The following is a 23,890-nucleotide window of genomic DNA, read 5'->3' on the forward strand; positions in this document are numbered from 1 at the left end:
AATATTGCGAAGAAGTTGCTAATGCTGATTCAGCTCTGAACTTCACACTGTGCAGCCCATCATAATGCTTTTGAAAAGACTGTGAGTTGACAACGTTGTGCCATTAAATTCACTTCTCATTTTTCTTTGTTTGGTATTCTTTAATGGACGAGGAAATATGTTGGCTCTGTACTCGTCCATCTATGCAAAACTTGCACATTGATTTCAGAATACTGAAGTCCTGTGCTTGGAGGTATCGTTTATCTAAATAGAGAACTTCTGTTTTTCAGACCTTACCAGTACGGAAGATTCCATGCAAAGCCAATGCTCCTTCAGGGTCTTTTTTTGCACGGGACAACACAGCAAATTTCTTATCCTGGTGCAGAGATGTAGGGGTGGATGATACCTGCCTGTTTGAGTCAGAAGGTTTGGGTATGTATTTGTCTACGTAGCAGTTGGTAATTTTAACTAACTTCTCTTTTGTGTTTTGCATTGAAAGAGAGAATGACTCTTTTAATAGATTGTGAGTCCAAATCTGACCTGTGTCTGTGTTAATTCTGCCCCTTATCGGAAGCATGAGCAAATAAAGTACACATCGCTTAAAATTCATTTAAGTGAATTTTAGGAGGAGCTTAAATGAGACCAAAATTTTGCTATGATTTGTTGCACACAGATGATTTTTCACCCTACGCACACTTTTTTGATCATGGAATGCTGTTCCTTAGTTTGATGTATAAGATGATGCTTTTCTGTTCGAGGAGAGAAGGATACACGTGCATGCTCAGTTTTGGCTGCAGACATTTAGCTATTTGTGGAGACTCAGTGGATTGCTCAGGGCAAAAGAAAATATGAAATTTTTCTCTGCGTCCTATACGGACCTTTTTTTCCAGCTGATTCACTAGCGCTTCAGCATGTTCCATCAAAAGAATTGGACTGTTTAGGAAATCACTGTTCGAATAGTACATATTCTTCATTATTTTAACTCTTTTCTCTCTTCAAAGGAAAAATTATGAATCTTACCTCGACAGTTTGTTTCAGCCAAATATCATGAAGAGAATCAAATGTTTTGTTATCTGAACTCAGATAAAAGCGTAAAGCAGTTGTGATGACAGACAGCTCAGTTTCTATGGAAGACAAATGAATGCACTGTAGTGAATCAAGAGGCTTCTCTGTTCTGTTGCTCAAAAGGTCTTTGCCCAGTTGAATTTCTTATCTGTGTTGCAACTGATCTATTCCCCTTCTTTTACAGTCTTGCACTTCCAGCACAACTGTTTCTGAAGCAGTTTTTGTCATTTGTCTGTTCTTTTATCCAGTGAGGTTTTAATTAAACTAAATGATTTTATATCCCCAGGAGAAAATGCTTGGCAGAGAAGAAATTAGAATCACAAAGGTGACAAATAGTAAGGAGGATATATGTATTGTCTCTGTTTTGTTAATTAAATCCCCAACATGAAACTTTTATTGGACCTGGTAAATTATGTGGAAGATGAACAATAATGGTATTTCCAGAGATTTGAAATGATTGAGAAGTTGGACGTTACCTAGGGCAAGGAAACTTGCAAACACAAGAAGGAAGGAGACACAGACCTCCAATGTCTGAGATAAGCAGAAGAACCTGTGGTTAATCCAATGCTGAAATGATTTTACACTTTGTACTGCTGTGGTAAACTCAGCGGTATACCATTGTTCCAATAATAAGTTAACTGTGTAATCGAGAGCATGTTTATGAGGAATTTTCTTGTGCATTGTTAAAAAAAACAGATCCTGTTTAGAGATGGAATTGGCATAGCTGAAATAGCGACATTTACTGGATAAGTTAATTTTTACACATACGCAGTGTGACACTGAGTGCAAATGCACCTGGAAAGCTGATGTTCCAGACGACGATTTCTCTCGGAAAAGAGAAGTGAAATATGCCCGGACACACAGTGCACAAACCAGATAGGGCTGCATTGGATTAGTTTGATTAGTGACTGATTTTTCTTTACTGATTGAAAACTTGTTCTGTTTTTTCCCTTCTCTGAGTGTTACTGTTTATAGATGCACGTGTTGAAAAGATTTATAGTGCTGGAAATAGGATTAGGACTTGAAAAATAGGTCAAGATATTATCTGTACCTGAAAGCGAGAGTGTGACCATGCCATTTGTAAAAAAGATTAAAAATAGAAGCTACTATTCTCCCTTGGTTTGAGCTAGAACTCTTAAAAGTTTTGATTTAATTTGAGGTTTTTCTAATGCATTAGAAATAACAATGAATCATAACAGTTGTCAGTCTAAAGCTTTTATGTTCCTCTCTCTCACACAAATCACCACTGCATAGGAAACAAAAATTCAGCAAAGGTAAGTAATGTCAAAGGTTCTGTTTAAAGCACTGAGAAACGTGTGTGAGTGACATCTAAGTGTTCACACTGCCTCATGGAAGTCTGCTGTATTTTTGATAAGAAATAATTGTGATGAAATGATGGTTACAGAGGTAACTGGTTTTCATGTTTTCTTGTGTTTTTTTTTTTCCCCCCATGGTTAATAAACTGTATTGATGTGTAAATTGCTGTTGATAAAGCGACTATTTTCTCTCTATACTGAAGAACCTTACTATGTTAATGTTCTTAATTGATTTTATTTTTATCCTCTGTTTTACTGTATTCTGCCTGCCTTATTGTGTGTAAATACTATATTATTCAATTAGATGCACATAGTGGTATTTTCTTCATGCCATTGTATCATATAAAACATTCCTGAGGCTTTTTTCTAGTAAATTTCTATTCTAACATTATAAGAGTAATTTTTAAGATTTATCGCACTGAAACACTTGAATGATGGATTTATGACACTACTGATTTTAAAAAAAAGAAGTCCAAAGTCTATTCAGAGATCAGCCAAATTAGATATATACTAGCTAAGAAATTATTAATTGCTATTATTTCTAATTACTTAAAAATATGTTCTCATCCTGATGAGTTTTGGTCTTTGAAATCATGCAAGTATAACTGTCAAACAGACACTACAGCAGATAGGTGCAGCCCATGCCCGAGGAGCTTGCAGGCGAGTGATGTTAATGGGAATCTTGACTGTTCTAGTGTCCTAGAAGCTTGGTTCTGCCAAGTGTTAATGTTCTGGGGCTGATTCGGATGACCAAGTGAGTAAACTTCCTGATGTCACTCTTATGTCCTAGTTCATCACTTGTGGACTGATTTAATTATTTAAGCATGTGTTTAATTGCTTTGTTGGATTTGGGCTATCCAGCTGAGCTAAACAAGATAACAGGATCAAAAATCTTTCTTCAAAATAAACAGAAGGGAAAAAAGAAAAAAAAATTGCTATTTGTTATGCCTTCTAATCCATAGAGTTACTTTAAAGATCCTTGAAAGAGATCAGTACAGAACTCAAAGTTTGAAAATAATGCGCTTAGACTGCTAACTGCAAGTTATACAATATGATGTATTTTTGTCCTGCTGAATGTTATGATGCTTTAACATAGTTTAAAATACAAACAAATTGGAAATACAGTCTTCTGTAAAGATTTATAATACAGCCAGGGTTGACCGGTGACAATCTGTACCTATTTTGCCCTCTGCACTTACCTTAACACAGAGACGTGGCAGGGAAGTCTCGGAGTTAATGCCTCTGTAAAGAAAAGGTGGATGCTGTGCCTGTCGTGTGAGCTGCAGAAAAAACATTAGCATCTGTAACAAATACAGCAACACGCTGTGTAGGGATAATCCTGATTGCTGCAAGATAGAGGGAGACTCTGTATGTTCCCTGCACTCATTGACCAATTTAGCACGCTGCTCTTAATTGTTATTTTTATAGTTAGTGTATTCAAAGCAGAAGGAATTGTTTTTGTTGATACCAAAAGCTCTGATCTGAAGTCCAAACTTTCATCATCTGGGTGAATCTTGAGACATACTGTCTTTGAGTGGGGTTCTTAGATACATCAGATGTCAAAATTTGTCCCATATCTAGGACTTGGAACATAGTGCACTAATTCTTTTCAGTCTAAGAAAAGTAATACTGTCTGTAACTCCTCTGTTCCCATGATATGTATGTTTTGTAAGTCCCCCTTTGTAGGTTTTAGGGCAGCAGATCCACACAACTATGGTAATTCAATTTGTAGAAGCATTCTTGGTGGAGATATTTGTAATTATGGTGCTCAAGCCTGAAGAGTGTAATACTCGAAGAAAACTCTTCTTGGCCAAATAGTAAAAATGGTAAGATTTTCTATGATTGCTTTAGTTAAGTGATTTGAAGCAAAAGTTATGAACTCTTTGTTGGTAATGTAGTGTTGTTGGATGATTATAGGATTTGGAACCAATGAATATTCTGCCTCTCTTCTATGATAAAGACTCCATCCAGCAAGAAAAGGGTTTGCCACTGAGTGTGCCAGCATGCTAATGTGCGTTGTTTGTTTTGGGAGTTGTTGGATGATATTGTTTTGTTAATGTTTTGTGCTTGTATATTCTGTAACTGTGTGTGTGTACACACAATATGAGGCATGGACTTATTTTGATGCAACTTACTGATTATAGAGTTTAAAAGACAGGACCTCTAAACCACGGCATCTAGTGTTTTAGTGGAAATGACACACTTAAAACCAAACACCTCTGATCTCTATTCTGATGTGGGTGTTTTAAACGTTTTTAAAAAAACACTCAAATGTTGATTACTTAAAAAATTTTATGCGTGGGGGCAAATGATTTTTGCAATTAATAGTCTAGTTCGTCTAGTTTCATGTTGCAAGATGGAAGTACGCTTTTCACCATTCTTTCAGTGACACATTTACAGCTTGTAATAGTGTGTTAAATTTTACATGTAGTTGCATCAGAATAAGTCTTTGTCCCGTCTTTCACAATGTTTTACTAAACAACTCATACTTTTGTTGAATATGTCTCGTTTTGAGGACTATAAAAGCATCCTGGACACTGTGTTTTATTACCATTGGATCAGCATCTTAAATTAATGGATTCCAGTAAATTATTAGTGTTTAGATGATCTCCATATTCATTCTAGATTAATTCTTTACTATCCATAGATCTACTGTGTTTGGAATGTTAATTGTTTTGAGACTTCCATAAGTGATGGCACTGAAATGGGGCGTGCGGGAACACAGCTCCTTGATTTAGATATGTCATAGTGTAGCTCTTCAGTGCAGAAACAAGGATAGGTTTGGGATAAGTTGAACAGAGTAAGTGTTGTCAAAGCAATGTTAAAAAAAGGAAAGAAAAAAAAAAAAACACCAAACAAACAAAACAAGACTACTGTAGGATCAGAAGAAAAAGTATTAAAGGAGAAAGTGAAAGACAATAGGACGAAGGATCAAAGGATCAACCTTTTGAAAAACTCTCCCTAAACATGTGTGTGAATACTGATGGCAATTGGAAGCCTCTGATAAAAAAAATACTAAACCACTTCGGAAAAATCTTTCCTTCTAGTGAGCCAAAAAATGCTTTAGAAGCAGAAATCATACTCACTTTTTTGACTCAGCTGTGCCTGAGGTCTTTAAAAGTTTACATTTAGAAGAACAACTGACTCCACTAATAATGGTGTATAAAAACGTTAGGAGCCAAGGCTTGAAATGTGGCAGGAGGTGTAAGAAGTTTGTTGCTGTATCATGGTTGGGCGTACTGCTAATTTAAAGGAAAGAAAAAAAAAAAAAAAAAACAAACCAAAAACAAACGAGCAAAACAACCCCCGCTCTCACATTTCTTATTGGGAACTCTCTCAGTTTAAATGTGCTCCGCAGACACGTGCTCTCCATGCGCGGAGTGCTTTCTGTCTTCTCGCAGCCCCCGGGGCTGGTCAGCACTGAAAGCAGAGGCTGTTCCTCCTCTGCTCTCTCTGCTTCTCCTGGTAGCATCCGGGCACCGGGAAAGGGGGCAGTGAAGGATGCAGAAGTGTGATGAACAGTAGGTAGGAAAGAAATGAAGTACAAGGAGAACAAGGGGTGAGTGATCAGGAGAGGAGGACCTGTATATGGAAGGAGAAGGGGGCAGCAACAAGACAGGAGTGTGAGAAAGAAGTTTTAGCCAGGGATAAAGAAGTTTTAGCAGGAAGAAAAGCTCACTAGGAGCTGAAAATGAAGTATTGTTAAAAAAGAGTGGCTGGAAGTAGCTTGAAAAGATGGAGGCTATAAGGACAGCAGATAAGGATTTGAAATGAGCGAGATGGAAAGCAGAAGGGTCGGTAACTGTCAGGACACCTAAAATAAACTGGACTTGTATACACTATTTCTAAATCTTCACATTGCTGTCTCCTCAAGCAAATATCAGTGAAATTCTCTGGCAAGGTGGATATTGCCATTCACCTTTCACAGTAGATGTGTGCAGCTTATGTGTCTTCTACTTTTAGAAATTGCTGCTTGCTTATAGTCACCTACTCGGATGATTCACCTTGCTGATGTTTGATAGGGGAGGGCCGGCCAATGATTCTCCAGGAATATTGTTTTCTTCTATATATGAAAGCCTGAAAAATTACAGGAAATTGCATACAAAAAATGTATTAATGCTGCAAAGTGAAGTATTTGGGCTATAATTAAGGCTGACTGTGCTACATTAGTTAATGTACAACACCAATGTGTTGGTACAGTATGGTTCCTGAAGTGAAAGAAACTCTTGCTGCTGTGTTATTTTCTCCTCGCATACCTCATTTGTTGCAAATATCTGAAGATGTTTGGAGAATGATGCAAGATGCTGCAGGATAGTATTTTGACGTTGCTACTGAATGGTGTCGGAAGAAGTGTCTGTGGCTCTATCACATAGCTCCCACATACAGCAGGAGGATCCGTATTAGACTTTGTAATGGGATCACTAGTTGCGTTAGCTTTGATTTTGTACAAAATGTAGGATTAGAAAACTCAACAGTACCCTGGAGATCAGGCAGTAAGTATTTTAGAATAGTAACTAGATGAGTGTGCTTTTTTTTTTTTTTTGTATTTAATATCTATACCCTAATTCTATGTATAAGATGGGAATAATATTACTACTTACCTTATCGAAGTGTTACATAGAAGTGTTTTCTTTGAATTCGTCATAGCCTGCAGTAGCACTGTTGTGGGAAAGAATTGTTAATTGTAGACTTCCAATGCTGTGCAGTGAATTGTGTATGTGGCCATCGATACAATGAAGATGATGTCTCAAAATCGTTTTTCTGCTCCCAGTATTTACCATGTCTAACTGCCTATAAACTGCTACAATTACAGAAAACGTGTTGCTTAGCAAATGTCTGTATGCCATATAGGATATCTGGGATTAAGGAAATGGTTAGGTCAGAAAGTTTAGATGGTGCCCGTTACAGAAATGCAACTATTAATATAGATTATAGTGAGTAATTCAGAGAATGGTAGCTGTAGTTCCCGCAGGATACAACAGAATACCATGGGCACGGGTGTTACATTGCAGCCTGAGCTTGTAATCAGGCACTTCAGAATGAATTGCTTCTAGTCCTCAAATGATTAGTTATTACCATATATTGGTGTACAATTACATGTTTATAAAACTGTTTATGTGTATGTAGTGTAGTTAGCCGTGACCTGCAGTACAGTCGGAATGTAAGTATGAATTTAAATTACAGTACCGTGGGAATTTAAATGTGAATTATGAGGACTTCTACAGATTTTCTGTTTTAGTGGCATACTTAGTTTAAATAATAAGTGATTTTGATGCTGTGTAGTGCCTTTGAAATAGTTTTTGTCATCTCTCCTATCAGATGTCTTTAAGTGCTTCAAAAATATTGATTAATTCAACTTCTGTAAGTAAAACTAAGAAAGGAACTGTAAGAAATATTTATCTTTCTGTATTCTAGATGGAAAAAAGTATAAGGTAGCTTTTTTTTGAAAAAACTTAGGAGGCAGCCTTTTGATAGTGACTGTAAATATCTATTTTTTATAAATATCTATTTTTATGGAATAGCAGGAGACAAAAGTATCTCAAAATAAGTAGTCAAGGCACTTAAAAGTGCTACTTGTTCCAAAAGGCAATGGGCTTATTTGCTTGCTCAAAGTTATACTGGATGTTTGAGACCAAGACAGGTGTGGAAATGCAGGGTTGTGTCACTGTGGCTTTTGCTGTAACTCCTGAGCATTCTCTTGCGAAGTGTTAGCCCATTAAACAGCTGTGCTTTTGGGGGGAAAAAAAATGAAAATTTCCGTTTGAGAATCTAAATTATTTCCAGTGGGTATTGCAGTATACAAAATAACTTTTGTTTGTCTCTGAAGTTCCCGAATACATATGCTGGTATAGTCCTCAGGAATGCTAACGTTTTCTTGTTAGAAGTGCTATGTCTTCTTATCTCAGATGACCAGATGTTTGTTTTTGTGGCTGGTTATTGCCTGCACAGCTCTTCATCCTCTAACAATGATTTCACTGTGTCACATTGTTCGCTGTGAAATGCATGAAATGTCTAGATTACGTGGGGTCAGATTTGCTAAAGGACTTTGTATTTTGTTTGGGTAGAGGAGCTTCAAGCATTGGCGGAAAAATATTTTACCTCTCTTAATCAAGTCCTCTTTCAATTGTATTTATGGATCCTTTTGCACGTAATTTTACTTGAGCCTCTGTTTTCCTCCTCCCTTCCAAAAGTTATTCAGATGTGTACATATGTGAATTGCAATTAAGAAGTATTGGATTCCCTTTGTCTATTCCAAAACCAGTTTAATTCCATTTTTAATTTGGAGGATGCCTTATTTCTTAAAATCAAGTTTTCCTTTGGGGCAGTCCCAACTGATTTAGAACCAAAGCAAAAGAATATGTTTCTAGTCACGAATGTAACACTTAAAAAATGCTGATTACTCGTGAAGGTTAAATGTTTCATAAAATTACTGTGTTGTGTAAAGGAAGAATATTGAGAATAGCTGAATGTCCAAGTCTGCATCTTTTATACTTCTAATAACAGATGGCTGAAGGATAAAAAGACTTTTCCTACTGCAGTGCCATTTTAGTTTTCATGCTCTGCAGTTTCACTTCTGGAAATATATTTGGATGAGATTAGAGGGGAAGGATGCACGCATCTCAAAGTGGTATGTATAGAAAAAGATACCTAGTAAAAGATACTGGGATGAGCATTCAACTAGCACGATTCACAATTACAATGTACCCAAGTCAGTGGAAGTGGAAGCTGAAGTTGCGGAAGCAAAGATCTGCCCCAGTAGGCCTTAGTTATTTAGAGATGTTTTAAGTCTGCGGATTCCCATACTGGGTCTCATGCATACGGTATAGGACAAAGCAATTACTTTCAGAGCTTTAACTAGACATTGAAATATCTTTTTCAGGTATGGTATTTTTTTCTTCATGCATTTTGAGTTAGGTGAGTCCTTAGATAACCAAAACATTTATGCAGCAGAAGTCTTGACCTTCACTCATTAAAAACAAATAAACTTTGTTGCTCTTTCTTTTTCTGATTTATACAAATATTCACACACTTATTTCTTGGTGTCAATCCAATCTAAAGTATAAGGTACTCATCTTTTGATTGTTGTGGAAATTTCTAAACCTGAGTTTTATCCACAACACCAGGGTTTTACTGCAGTAGGTATTTCTGGAGAGAAGGTGGCAATGTATTCATAATTCCTTTTTTCTTTTTTCTTCTTATTTTCTTTCTTCTTTTTGGATTTTTGGGGGGTTTGATTGTGCAAACAGCCACAGGCCTGTCGTCATCTATTGATTTTGGATTTTGCTTATGTATTTTGCTGGACTTCTCTACAGAAAATTACCAATCTGAATTATGGGGTAAAAAGAAAGAATTATCTCAGATTGTGGTAGTATTTCTTAATGGGAAATTCATGCTGTATTACAGCTGCTTCTGAAGCTTAAAAACTACAGGTCTTGTGTGGAATCCAGGCATGAAAACTTGCATATATGTGTGTATATATACACAATAAAAGCTTTTTGTTTGGCTGAGTTTTTATCTATGATAAGCTGAATTCCTAAAGTATTCTAGTTTCGTATTTGTTTTAAGAGTAGATGTAGAACACATTCATGACCAAATTTATAATGAGCTATATCTTTGCTACTGTAATTTTGTTATTTTTGTGATTTAAATAGGCTAAGGAAAATAGTGATCTAAAGGATAGGAATTCCCTTAGTTTGTAGAAAGAAAAGTATAACTTTTTAATTTATTTTTGACATTCTACTAGTTTAGTGTCCTGCCAGAGCTCTTGATTATTTTTAATAGTTACGAACTGCTTGCAGGTTATCAAATGGCCCAAATAATTACTCAGTGATTAATATTTAGAATGGTATTTTCAAAGGAACTAAAGGATAACTAAATGGGAACTTTCTAAATCATCTACTCTGAGAACCACTCCTCAGTCCCATCCTTTTTATTCCAGTAAAGCTCCACTGCAAGCCAAAGAAAAGCAGGTTTCATCTGAGTCAAGATTTACAGATCTTGATGATTAGGTTCCATTCATCACTAAAATCTTTAAAATAGCTTTTATTTATAAATGTTTTCTGTCTTCATTTTGCTTTTCCAGTTCTTCACAAGCAGCCAAGAGAAGTGTGCCTTTGTTTGCTGGAACTTGGAAGGATTGCAGCAAGGTAGGTGAAAATATTTCAAGAATGAAGAAATATTTACATTCTTGACAGCAGTGGCTATTGAGAGACTTACTAAATCAGCACATCTCAAGCTCACTTTTATGCTCATTAGGTTCAAGGAGAATGCTTGTCTTGATGTCACTCAAGAATATCTTGTGGGCAGTTGTTAACAAATATAATAAAATCTCTGTACTGTCATGTCAATGAAGGTATTTGTTGACTATCCTCATATTAGGAGGGGGAAGAGTTGAATTTTTTTTTTTTTTTTCTAAATAAAGCTTGGAGCTGTTTCTTCTAGCAGTCGGATCTCTCTACAAACAACTGAGATTTCATAGACTTTACTGATAACAAATTGATGTTCGCATGACATAAATCTGGCCGAAGCAGCACTGACTCTTATTTATTTAAATAAACTTATCTCTGATTTTCACCAACAGAAGCAATACAGGAATTGAGTCACAGTCTGTGTTCTATCTCTGTCAGATGATTCTAGACAGGTTTGACCCTCAATACATTGTAACATTATCTTTGATGTCAAGACAACAGTGACTTTTGCTAGACAATCAAAACGACAGGAACTGGAATGTGGTTTTTCCCTTTTTGCAGATGCAGATTTAGCCAGCAGAGCACGTAAGATTTGCTACAAAATATATGAACAGCAGCGCTGCTGCCCAGTCTTGCGTGTAAATCGCAGTTGCATTCATCCACGTGTATGGAACTGGAGTCCCTTGCTGTTCAAATAGTTTCATTAATTTCAGAAGAATTCCTTGTGGTTACAAACAATGCAAAGGAGACCCCCGTTTATTCCTAGACTAAGAACTGGTATTTTCATGTTATAATTGCATTATGGATATTCATATTTTGTGAATGCAACTCACTTGGGAAGCTGCTTGACTAGAAATTTGTTTCTTGGTCAAGCTTCAGAAAAGCCCTTGCTGTCAGTGGAAGCTCGCATAGGAAAAGCATTGGCCAGAAAAAGAGTTGATTTCCAGTTTGCAGGAATTTTATTATCTCTAGAACTTGGATTCAGTTCAACATGGCCAAAAAAAAAAAATTAATTTAACTTTCCATGAATAAGAAAGTATTCTGATCTGTAGGTGCTCAATGAAATTGATTTTCATGAATCCTAAATTAACTGAGGAAACAAACTGTGCTTTCAAGGTCCCCAGCTTGGAGACAGACCTTCCAGCATCCAGAGACCCTATACTCAGGGTGTAGCTGTCGGGAATGTCTGTCCCAGGTTGATTACTTGATAGTATCCAGCTTCCGCAGGGAATAAAGGTCAGTGGTTAGGCTGTGTTGGATTCTGCTACAGTTGGTTGAATTAAATTAATCTCACTTTGCAATGAGGTTTGATTTCTCCACAGATATACATGGGAATTAAGATAGACTCTTACCCTTCGTATTTGTCTTTTATCTTAAGCTTCCGTATCCCAGATGTTCTCTGTACCAGGCATGAAAACAAATACCGAACCAATAAATGAACGATGTTTTCATTTATTGTGCATATTTATCCCTTTGCTTTTACAATATTTTAATTTCATTTTTAATACGTGTATACTACCAAGTATCAGTAATGTTTTCTATATATTGTATTTATGTTACAGTATTTTATTTTTGTTTACAGCTTAGGGATCAAATAACATATCTCTACTTGTCTGCTTGTTCCTGCTCTAACATCTCTTCGAAAACAAACGAAAACCCATTTATAATCTTGTACGTTTTCAAGGTGCACAAAAACTGTTGACGGGGAACATCAGGTTAATATAATTGAGAAGCAAATATGCGATGCCCGTTTTGCCTGCGATATGGTAAACTAGAACGGTATGGAAAAGGAGAATAGATAGTTGCCTCCACTACACATAGGAAAGAGCACATCAAACTGACATTGTTGTTGCACTGCTTTAAACAGGAGATCAGTCAGGTGTATGCTTGTTTCATAAAGCAAGCTGGGTCTGCTTTCCAGAACAGGAGCTGCAGAGATCTTTGAAAAGGTACCTCAGTATGTTTTGAAAGAATGAAAAGAGTAAGAGACACTGAATAACTTCTTACTTTTCTCTTCCTTTTGTATTTTAGAAGCAGAAAGACGTGTTCAAACTGGTTTATTCATCACAAGCAGCCAGCTCCTGGTGCACTTTGCCCAGCTAGATTACTGTTAGTCTTCAGGGTCTGTAACTCCCATAAGTCAACTTAGGTCTCTCTTCTTAATCAAAATAATCTTGGGATTGAGGCACGACTGAGCGGGAATGGGGATTGTTTGAGGCGGAGATCGAACTGAGCTCTGTTCCACTGAACTTGAACCCATTCAACAGGTACTCTGTGGATGAGGGGAGACAGCTGATAACTTACCTGTGCTTTAGCAGTGCTTTTAGCGTGTGCTCCCATAGTGTTCTTTTAGCCAAATTAGAGAGAGGTGGACTGGATGGATGGATGACGCAGTGAGTGGGAAAACTGGGGTGACCATTTGGCTTAAAGAGTGGCAGTTGGAAGCTCAGGTACTAATAAAAATAGACTAGCCTGATAAACTATCCGGGATTTCAGTTGTTGGGGTAGTCCGTGAAATATCAGTAGCTAAAATGGGCCATTGTGCGCAGCGGCAGGGGTAGGGTGGGTAGGGTGAGAACATTTATGAGAGGGGGGAAGTGTTCTACAGGATGAAATTGAGCATTGACAATACACAGGGCTATTGCAGTGGCTTGCACAGCTCCAACATTCTCCCAAAGTATTTTAAAGTCAGAGTGAATAATTTAAAATAAAGTGATGTGAGGACAGAATCGATCACTGCATAATCTGTAATCAAGACTTAATGGAAAATGTAATTATTTGCAACTAGATGTATATGTGCTATCCGTGTGTGTGTATAAAGAGAGCTTATACAATGAAAAACAGCTAAGTTATCTTTTCTGCAGAAAGAATGAAGATCATGGGTAACTGTTAAACTCTGGGGGGTTAAAGAACCCCCACAGGTCTTTTGAAATTACTGTTGAGCAATTTCAAGATCTTTCTGCTATTGTATTCATTTTTTCCTTGGTAAAAATGGGAAGTGGTGCTCTAAGAAGTCTATTGGAGATCATGTTACAGTCCAATGCTGCTTCATTTGTAGTTATGAGAAGGCAGGCTAGAAAAGAGCAGAAAAGGAAATTCTCAGCATACCTTCCAGACTAGAATTTGCACCTCTACCCCTCCCACAAAAGATGTGGTTTTTACCATTTCAGCTTTCCAGCAACTTTGCTTCAGGTTGATCCAATACTGGGGGGGGAGGGGGGGAGTGTGTGTGCATGTTTGTTCATTTGTTTTATTTTTCAATTCATCACTGGAGGAATTCAAAATACTGGAAACACAGGGAACTAAAAGTCTGTCACAATGACAAAAATTGGAGATTATGAAAAGCAGTAGAAGCAAAGAAGCAGCGTTGCTTAGAGTGGAAGAGTATGATTTGATGAGTAAGGCTGCATGCAGGTGTAGGCTTAGAGCCCGGTGGGAATTTAATGATTTACAGCCTGTCGGCATCTGCAGACAGACAGGAAGTAAATGGATTGTATATAAGTGCTTGCTTCAGTGTTGGATGACTTTTCATTAGGCAGACTGCACCAGTTAGAAGCCAATACAAGCACAGATTTGGTTCTTGGTTTTCTTCATATTAATTTTTTAGGCAGTAGTGTGACTAAATTAAAAGTTATCCTAAAAATACAAAAGATAATATATGCGCTTATGCCTTTTCTCTGTACACTTTTAACATTATTATGATGTTTAGCTTAGATTTTCATAACGTATTGGTTACTGCTCAATGTTTTAGTGTCCAGATCTTTGCCTAGATAAGTTAGTGTAGTTCTGCATCTGGGCTGTTCTACTACAGGAGAAAATATGGTTTCATTTATGCAAGTAGTTTGCTATGAGAAGCCTACCTGGCATGATAACTTTTCCAAGCTGGAGTGCTTCTCTGAAAAAGGAAATCTTTCTATTTTTCTGGGGTTTGTTCAGTGTTGGCAAAGAAAAAAAAACAGAAGGGAATTATCAGTGATTAGGAAAATGGGATGGGGCTTTTAGACTTCTGACACCGTCCAAGCTCTGCCGCTTGCTGTGAGATACTGGCTTAATCACTTGCCATAAAACTTTCAAAAGCCGGCATTGTTTTAAAGAGCCGTGCTCTCCAAGTGCTGTGTTTGACATGCTCCGTGCCAAAGTTGCATGTATTTTGTTTTAGTTGGAGCTGCAAGTGTTTTGCCACTGGAAACAGAGATCTGAAGATTGGATGTCAAATATTGGTTAGAAAAAGCATTAGCCGCTTCTGAAAAAAATGTTGGCCATGTTTCAATTTATTTATCTATAAATTCAGTGCATTTCTTTGAAAAATACTAACACAAAATAAAAGCTATCAAGTAATTTGAAAGAATGTTGTTTGGAGGGGAAAAAAAAAGGGGGGGGGAAGTGAATGTACTGAGCTTGAATCTGTCCTGCATGGCATAGCAATTTTTGAGGCCTAGTGTTGTTTGTAAATTAGTCATTCACCAACATATATGTTATCAGACAGAGAAGTTGAACAAAACCTGCATTTTCTGTAGATTTGATCAACTGAGAGATTCCCTCCAAATTAATTTTTTATATTAATTTGGAATGACGGCATTAATGATTGACGTATTTTATACATGTTTACTAATGTATGTAGCATTCTATTATTGCATGGTAGTGCAATACAGAAAGTATAAATTCTTGCCGCTGTTTTGTTTTAAAATAGGTACTACTTCATAAAGACTGGTAATTTGTTTGCATGTTTCCAAAAGGTTTGGGGTGGAGCCTCCTGGATTAATAAAGTTGGAAAAAGAGATTGAACAAGAGGAAACACTTTCAGCCCCCCTTCCTTCTCCTTCACCGTCACCGACAAAGTCTCCTGGGAAGAAGAGCACAGGGAAACTGTTGGATGATGCTGTAAGTTGAGGGAGGAAGCTTCTTCCTATCTGACCCATTCCGGTATGCCCTTACTTTCAAAGCACGCAGAAGCCTGCATTTAACATCTCGCTGTATTTTAAAGATTTGCGGACTGATAGAGTTAATTTATTTTTCACCACAATTATTTATGCCTGAGGTTTGGAAAAAATGTCGCACTGTGTAGGAGATCTGCAGTTCAGCCTAGCTTTGTGCTTAGGGCCAAGTTCCCTTCGTATTACTCGGTTTTCTTTTTCTGTTCGCTTCTTATTCATCAACTCCCACTTAGTGTTTTGTCTGAGAAAGGACTGAGTCAGGACTAGGAGATTTGGCCCATACTGACTTGTACAGATTGTTAACAAACACTTCGAAGTTGTCTCAGCCTAATTTTTATGCTGCTGTTCTGTATGTTTGTCACGTGGTAAAAAAACAAGCATTTTTTCTTCATTGTTAGAAAGAAAGGATCTTTCCTTTGCATTTCATTAAACTCTCTGTACTGTCCTGTAGTGTTCATTTCTCTGTTGCAAACCCTGGAGGGGTTCATTTGAAACAGCTGGAATCAGATGAAAAGGACACATTTTGAGACGATGAAGAGGTTAAACTTGAAAAGTACAAATATATTCTATAAAAAGAAGGAGTTACTATAGAAACCGCTATATTACAAGGTAGATGTGCCACCTGGGAGTTACAAAGGACTTCTTGAAAAATCCATGAGCCACTTTTTTGTTACAAAGAGCAGATGGGATATAATGTTCGTTCATTTTATTGAAATACTTTGTACTATTTGATGCAAATAATTACATTTAAGGTTCTTTACATTTTGTATACCTTTCTTAGCTTTGCAAAACCACTTACATTTCAACAGAAATGAGAAAGAACAGTTATGTGTAGAAGGAGGGTGGTGACTGCGTATCTTGTAGGAACAGAACAAAGACTGTGAAGGTTGTCTCCAACCACCTCCTTTAATTTAGAAAGTAGTAGGGTTAGAAACAGAGTGGAATTCATCCAGCTAGATTCCTGACCCACGCTGCCCCAGACGCTCACACCATAAAATAGCAGCAGTGCTCACGTAGTCCAGACACAAAATAAAATAGGATATAATTCTTCCCTCTGCTTCCTTATTTGATTTCCAAATTCCACTCAATAATACTTCTGTGTCCTTTGGGATAGTAAGGTAATGGAAGCCTCAATAGCAGGATCAGCAGTGAAGGTCTCATTATCCTCTGTTTTACACCAGCATAAATCTGTTGGCTTTCATTCTTCACAGGACTATGAGGGCTCTATTTTGCTTACACAGTTCAAAACAACCTTGAAACTGTTAGGTCTGGCTACTCTGGGTTTTTGCTTGCTTAGGTGAACCCTAAGCCCTTGAACGCCCGCAGCTATTAAGGCATAGTTCACACTATCCGTTTTCAGCTTTGAATTTCAAGAGCATCTCCAGAGGTGATAACTGCCATAGGTTATTATGTCAGAAATCACTGATTATTGGGCAGCATTCAGAGGCTGGTGTCCTCTAAGCACAATCCCAGTTTTGGTACCACATTCCAAGAGATGCAGGAATGCACCTTTTGCATCCTCAGCAACCTGCACTTGGATTTATGTCGTTGACCGCTGACTTCATATGAGTTATTCCTGTTGCACACTAACTGTATAAATAGTTTGAGTCTCCAGAAACGGAGGCTGACACTCAGCCGTTTGTTCATAAAAATCACTGGAATAATTTGTCATAAATAATTCAGTGATTGTACATTAAAACTGATGACAACTCCTCTGATAAACACAAAAAATGTTTCTCAAGTAAAATATATGTAGAGTTCCTCTACTAAGTGTTATTTTAGAATGGATTTTTTCACAAAAATATCATTCCCTGATTTAAAAAAAAAAAAGTTATAAGAAATTATTCCACAAAGTAAAAAAGTTATTTAGATAACAACATTGAACGCTTTCAGAAATAATTGGAAAGCCTTTAAATCAGTCAACAGGTCTAGTTTTAAAAGCATTTTTGCTCCCTATTCTAGGATAGAAACATGGGTATGTTAACCATGGTATGGTTGACTTTAAATTTCTTTCCAGTTTAATATGCTATAACCTCATTCTAAAAGCAGATCTGAAAAGCATTTGTTGTACTTCAGGAACTTTTCCTGTTCATTTATTGAACGTAACCAAAACACCTATCAGAGTGCCATAGCTTTCCCTGATTTCTTTTTTTTTTTTTTTTTTTTTTTTTCTGAAACAGTTTAAGGCTTTCTTTATTAGCTGTTCTGAGAATATTCTTTCCCAGACCTCAGACCGTTTTTACAACCCTTGGTTTACAAACTGGATTTGAAAAGGTCTGTGGAATATTAGTTGAAGTGGACAAAACCTCTAGGAAGTTCCTCCAGCATTTAGCATTATTTGACACTGACATACTAGGTCAGCATTCATCCAAGAAAACTGCACTATATCAAAATGCTGCACTCGTTATTGCTGTTCCTATGCGGTAGTGCAATTTGAATGTCAAATAAGAGTTGCTCAACCAGATCTGCTCTTTTGGCATTGACAGCTGTGCTACTTTCAGATCACTGAAGAGTACCAAATATACTTTTACTAAGCATTAATGCCTTTGGTAGCACATGCAAGGCCAAGTTTTCACAAGAGGCTGAAGTTAAGCTGATACAGCTGATAAAAAGCAGGAAAGTAGTTTTCATCTGTATTTTCTCAGGCCTTATTGTCGGCAATGAAAAGTAGAGTACTATTAAGGGCCCTTTAAATTACCCTTGATTGCACTAATGCCCTCAGGTGGAGATCATCAAAGTGTAGTTAGCAATACTGGGGAGCATCTTGGCATCGATTTGTGATTGTGTCACAGTATTCTCTGTATACTTTTTTCAAGGTGTAAATGCACTATTTGAAAGCGCCAAGTGAAGGTATTGGGAGGGGCCTTTTACTGATAAGCAAGATGCTTCTGTATTTATTTAGAAGGGAAAATACATCATTATGACATCTTCATTTAGCCTGTCAGCTATATTAGCACTTTGACAGTTGAGCTGATTCACCATAAAATACTGAGAACACATCTACAGAAGTTTGATGCTGAATTCAAATTAACGAACTGTTTGACTTCAGTTAAACAGTGCAAATTGTCTGTTGAACTGTGTGACATTCATTTCTCTTTTTACCTCATCACAGCTGTAAAATCGTTCTTGACATTGGAAGCACCATAGTCTGGGATTACAGAAATGTTATGAAAATTAAGAAAAACAGAAAATATCATCAGTGAAGACTTAGATTAGTGATATCATGTTATGGCAAATGTCTTAGTGAATGTTTTACTATACATGTTACTTTAAACAGTTTCTATCAATAACTTCCATGTTTTTCAGGTCAAACACATTTCTGAAGATCCACCTTGTAAATGCCCTAACAAGTTCTGTGTGGAGCGTCTTTCACAAGGAAGGTACCGAGTTGGAGAGAAGATTCTCTTTATTAGGGTAAAGGTTTTATTTTTTATTTTGTAGTGAATTGCTAGTATATGCTACCTTCCACTTTGCAAATGATATCATTGATTAACAGGAGAAAATATGTGCTTATTAATGAGCGTGGTTTTATGACGCTGTCAGGGAATAAACTACAGTGGGTTAACTGACTCAAGGAATCATTAGCACGTGGCAGATCCTTCTAACTTTAGGTCATTGAATTTGCTCTCTCTTTGATCAATAGCAATTGAAAGTCTTCACAAACTCAGGTGACAACTTCCTCTCAGTTTGGTTTGAAAGAACATCCACTTCATTGAAACGACCATTCCCCCACTTTGCTTTGACTGGTAGTATTTGACAGGTCAGGCAAAAGATCAAAGACTTCATGATCATTGAATTGCAAAATCACGACTAAGATATGTTGCTAAAGTAGGGTGAGCAAAACATTAATATCTATAGTACTTTGTGTGATCAACAGATCTTTCCAACCCCAGTGCTGTATTTCAGACTTTGTATGTAGTGTATTAACTCCCATAGCACAAAGTTAATTGTTAATATAAATATTTGCTAGTATTAATATCTGGCTGAACTTAGTACAAATATACTATCCAAACTTAATTTTGATCCTCTTAATCTTTATATATGCTTATGGTAATAATAATGAAAATATGCTAATCATATTATTCTCTACTGGTAGGTTAAGAATCTGATTCATGCTACGCTTCTTTCCATTTTCCATTTTCTTCTCCACGTGTGCTATCCTTGAGTAATGACTTGAAAAAATGATAGCTCTTGCTCTCAAATAACCGTTATCGCTATTTTGCTAAAGGCATACAACTGTGACCTGATAAAACTGAGGATTTAGCACTTGTGAGAACAAAAGAAGTCAGAGGGACTCCTTCCCATCTGTAGAAGTCAAGTTCCTAGTTCAACAAAACACGGGAGTGCTTGCTCTGTCAGAATCTTACGCTTAACTTACAATGAAGTCAAATTTAGAAAAGGATTTAGGTTTTCTCGCGTGTATAAGGTTGAAAACATGTTTAAGCATCGTGCTGAATAAGGATTGAGAACTCCCAATTAATTCAGTAATAGCTGAAAAAGAAGAAATAATACAGGATTTGTCACAGACAGTTTGAGATTGAACGTGGTAGTATACAGGATTAATAGCTTTTCTGTTTCATAGCCGATAATACTTTTTTAAATTCTGCAGTATTTTTAGGTACTAGCTTTATTACTAGCTTCAAATTACTTTGAAGAAGGTAATGTTCATTAACCAAAGATCCCAGTAATCTGGCACAGTTCAATACTTCTGTTTTTTTTCTTTTGATTTTAATTTCAAATAGCAATATGAAAGTATTTTTAATCTTCCAGTTTCGATAAACTAAGTTTTTCGGCCAGAATGGTGAGTGTCAAATTCCCTTTAGCTGGCTTCTTTATTGTGCAGTCTAGTCCAAGGCAGATTTCATTCCAAGTTTGCAAACAAAACACCCTTTTCATATCACGCTACTGCATTCCAAGTTGAATTGTTCCAAAAAATAACAGTAATATAGATTAGACATTAAACTACAGGATTAGAGATCATTCCTACAACACTGATATCTATGGCAACTTGCCATGAACTTCAGCGGGAGCAAGCCCATATTCCTACGTTTTAGAAGTCAGTTGTCTTTTGGTTTTGGTTAGTTTGAACCTCATTTTGGAATGCTTCACTGGATCACAGTAAGTTTTTACTCTTCATTCTACATGCTCTTATTGTATACGTAAGTAGATTTATTAGCCTTCCTTTGGAATCCTTTTGCATAGCTGACTTTGCATAGCTGACTTTTAATTCTGTTGGTATTTGGCACCCTATTTGATACCGCTGAGATAGTTCCACCTGCATTATATGTTCTTTACACAGCATGACACAGCCAGATATATACCACTTGTTTATAATCCAATGTATTCCAGTTGAATTGAGGCTGACAGTTTCATCGTTTTAAGCTGACTTAGTGTACCCATTACTGTTTCTATTACCTTTCTGAAGTAACATATATAGGACTTAAAACCTATATAGTTTCAGTGATGCTACAAGTATGCCATGTGATAAAACTTTACAAGTGCTAAGTTTAAATTGGAGTTAACACCTGTTAATTGATGGTTAAGAATTTTTTTTTTCCAGGAAATACTTAATTGTATTATATCCATAACAAATGTGTTTTATTCTACAAGTTCTGTTAAAAAAAAAAAGTGTCCAAGTCACACTTTTTCTTAATTTATATCTGTATATGAAACAAGTGAAAAAGAAATGGCAAAGAAAAATAAAACCTGGCAGAACATAGAATTCATGCAAAAAATCACACAAAAAATTAAATGCGTTAATCTAAAGTAATTTTAAGTGGGGGAAAAACCAAACAGCCCACCTTTGGAATATGTAGCAAAATGCAAGGGGGACGGTCCTTCAAAATTTCTCTTGTATCATAGTAACTTCTTAAGGTAATGGTCTCATTAAAATTAATTGAATAAAGATTATTTTTTTTTTTAATATGGAAAAATGTTTAAATTTGAGATAAAAATAAACCATGGAAATCCATGAAGTAATGGAAATAATGAAAATCCATGAAAACATTAAGGTACTTAATTTTGCTGGTAGAAATGCATGTTACAAAAGTAGTTCTGTAGACATGAAGGAGTTGCATAATGCATAAACTGAACGTGATTACCATAATGCCGTCGTGTCTTAGACGCTAAAACTTTATTTTCAATAAAAATTTATCTCCTCGTGAATTCTTTTTTTTTCCTGCCTTATAGGAATGAAAGTGTCTAAATTCCACTTATGCAAAAATGATGGAAGACATGTTTTCCAAGAATGGATTATGTTAATAACTTGAAGTAAATGAAACGACTAGCTTATTTAAAACTGAAACATTGGTTTGGAATTGATGTGATCTCTGTATGTGTGCCATATACAGTCAATTATTGACCTATTCAGTCTTAGATCGTACTGTTGTGACATGAAGTGGTTTAGGGAACAAACCTTAATCTTTCAAAGTAGAACTGAAATAATAGGACTATTCTTAAAAATACAGAATAATAAGTAATGAAAACTTACCTTGCACAAAGGCATAGAACTTGGAAAAGAGTCACAGGGTTTGATGTGTTTACTTCTTGAGAAGGCAGTAAAGGAGTTACTTAGATTAATAGAGATTTTTATAGTAAGAAATGTCAGTCAGGCCTTAAAAAAAGGTAATTTTGTAACAATTTCAGCGGCAAATATTCTTATTTCAAGTTATCTTATGTTTATTACATTGTATATGCATAAGGATGTACAGTTTCCACAAACTAGCAAGCTTCTCTCAGGAAGATCTGTCCTGTTGGTCCGTGCCCATAACAACATGCAAATCATTGGGTTCTGCGCAGTGGAAAAATTATGTCTTTGTGCAACTGGAGTCAGATTAGATGATATAACGGGTCCTGGCGTTAAAGCCTATCACTTTTTCTATAGCTTACAGGTGTTCTCTACTTTCCAGACCAGATGATAAGCGTGTGATTGCTCTTATACTTTTTGACCTTGTACATTTAATCATTGATATCACTTAGCATTATTTTGCTGTAGAAATAATAAAATGCTTGTTTAATACTAACTTCCTCTAAATCCCAGGAAACGAAAGGCATTGTTTTCCTGCTACAGCGCCTGTGTAGAAACTTTACTTTGGGATTCACTATCAAAATATGTGTGTGTGATATAGATGTGTATGTGTATAAAAGACACTCGCGAACAGTCTGGTGTCCGCTACTGCCTCTCCCTGGTGAGGAAAATGTGCTCGTGTGCGAATATGGATGCGCGCTTTACTCCAAAGCATCCAGGTAGGCACAATAGACTATCTGAGCACTGGCAATGAGGAGAAATGGAAAGCAGATTGATTATACAGTTCTCAAGACTCAAATGTCTCATTCTGCTTTTCCACTCCAAATATGTAAGTCATACTCATAGCTTTTGCTTGGTGTGCCTCTTGTTTTGCGTTTTCTTATGCATCGTTTACCTGGCTTTTGTTGTCTTCCTTATTCCGAGGTTTTTAACAGTTCTGCTTTTCCCAGGCCTGTTCACTCCTGTCTAGTCTACGAAATAGCTTATTTTTTTAGCACTGAAATTCCTTCCCTAGAGCTTTATCGGTATCAAATACCAGTCAGGGATGTTTAAAATGTCAAAAACGTAGGCAGACCAGGAGTTTTAATTGAACTAACGCCAAAGGGCGTGCAGTGGGATGCCTGGGAGTCATCTTGCCAGTGAATTCTGCAAACGCGTCTTGGGCCTCAGGACAGCGGCAGTCACTGGCTGCTTCTTTGGGCTTCTAATCTCAAGTCTCCTCATGCTTATAGACCAACATACAAATTCTCACATTTAGACTGCAAAAGACCCAGGGAAAGGCATGTCTAAAGTTCAGCCCTAATTTATGTCCCAGGGGTAAGGTGTTTTTGGAGACCTTCCAGCAGTGGGTGGCTGCACGTTTTTTTTTACTATGTGCCAGTTCCTCTCCAACTGCTTTACGCTCACAGAGTAGTTGGCGTGTTTCAGTCTTACTTGCGCTAGTGAGGGTGGAATTCTTCTCAACTTTCTCAGGTTCTGGGTTTTGTTTTTAAAAAAGCCCTTAAAGGGCCAGTAAAATTCAGTCCACAAGACTCAAAAGCTCTCGGAGAAACAGTGAACCTGAACACGTCAGTGGGAGACTGGAGTCCAGGGCTGCCTATAGGACAGTCAGGTAATCTGTTTTTTTCTTTACTCTGCCATTAATCTGCTGCGTGACGTTAGGCAGACCCCTGCCCTCCCCCAACTTAAGTTACAGCATGCTTGTTCTCAGTGGTACGCTTTCTCTCCTGCTTCTCCCTTTTTACCTTTGTGTTTTTCCACCTTCCTGCCTTGAACCTTTCTTATTCAGACCTAGCAGCCTTTGCGGGGCCAGAAACCCGCGGACATCCTTCTGTTTACTTTGTACTTAATGATGCTGTGTTTGTGCTGAAAACAAGAGCA

The 23,890-nt window shown here is 36.9% G+C and overlaps 1 protein-coding gene across 1 annotated transcript in view; it reads left to right on the plus strand.

The window, feature by feature from the left end:
* GAS2 (growth arrest specific 2) overlaps positions 1–23,890 on the plus strand; it is a gene marked incomplete at its 5' end in the record, with an annotated part of 86,791 nt that overhangs the window by 28,216 nt on the left and 34,685 nt on the right. Inside the window, 4 exons of the mRNA XM_082485806.1 lie at positions 270–411; positions 10,444–10,507; positions 15,286–15,430; positions 18,790–18,897. Of these exons, the coding sequence (XP_082341932.1) occupies positions 270–411; positions 10,444–10,507; positions 15,286–15,430; positions 18,790–18,897 (459 nt within the window). The remainder of the gene's footprint in view (positions 1–269; positions 412–10,443; positions 10,508–15,285; positions 15,431–18,789; positions 18,898–23,890) is intronic.

Source organism: Vanellus vanellus (assembly GCF_965231255.1).
Source record: "Vanellus vanellus genome assembly, chromosome: 6".
NCBI lineage: Eukaryota > Metazoa > Chordata > Aves > Charadriiformes > Charadriidae > Vanellus > Vanellus vanellus.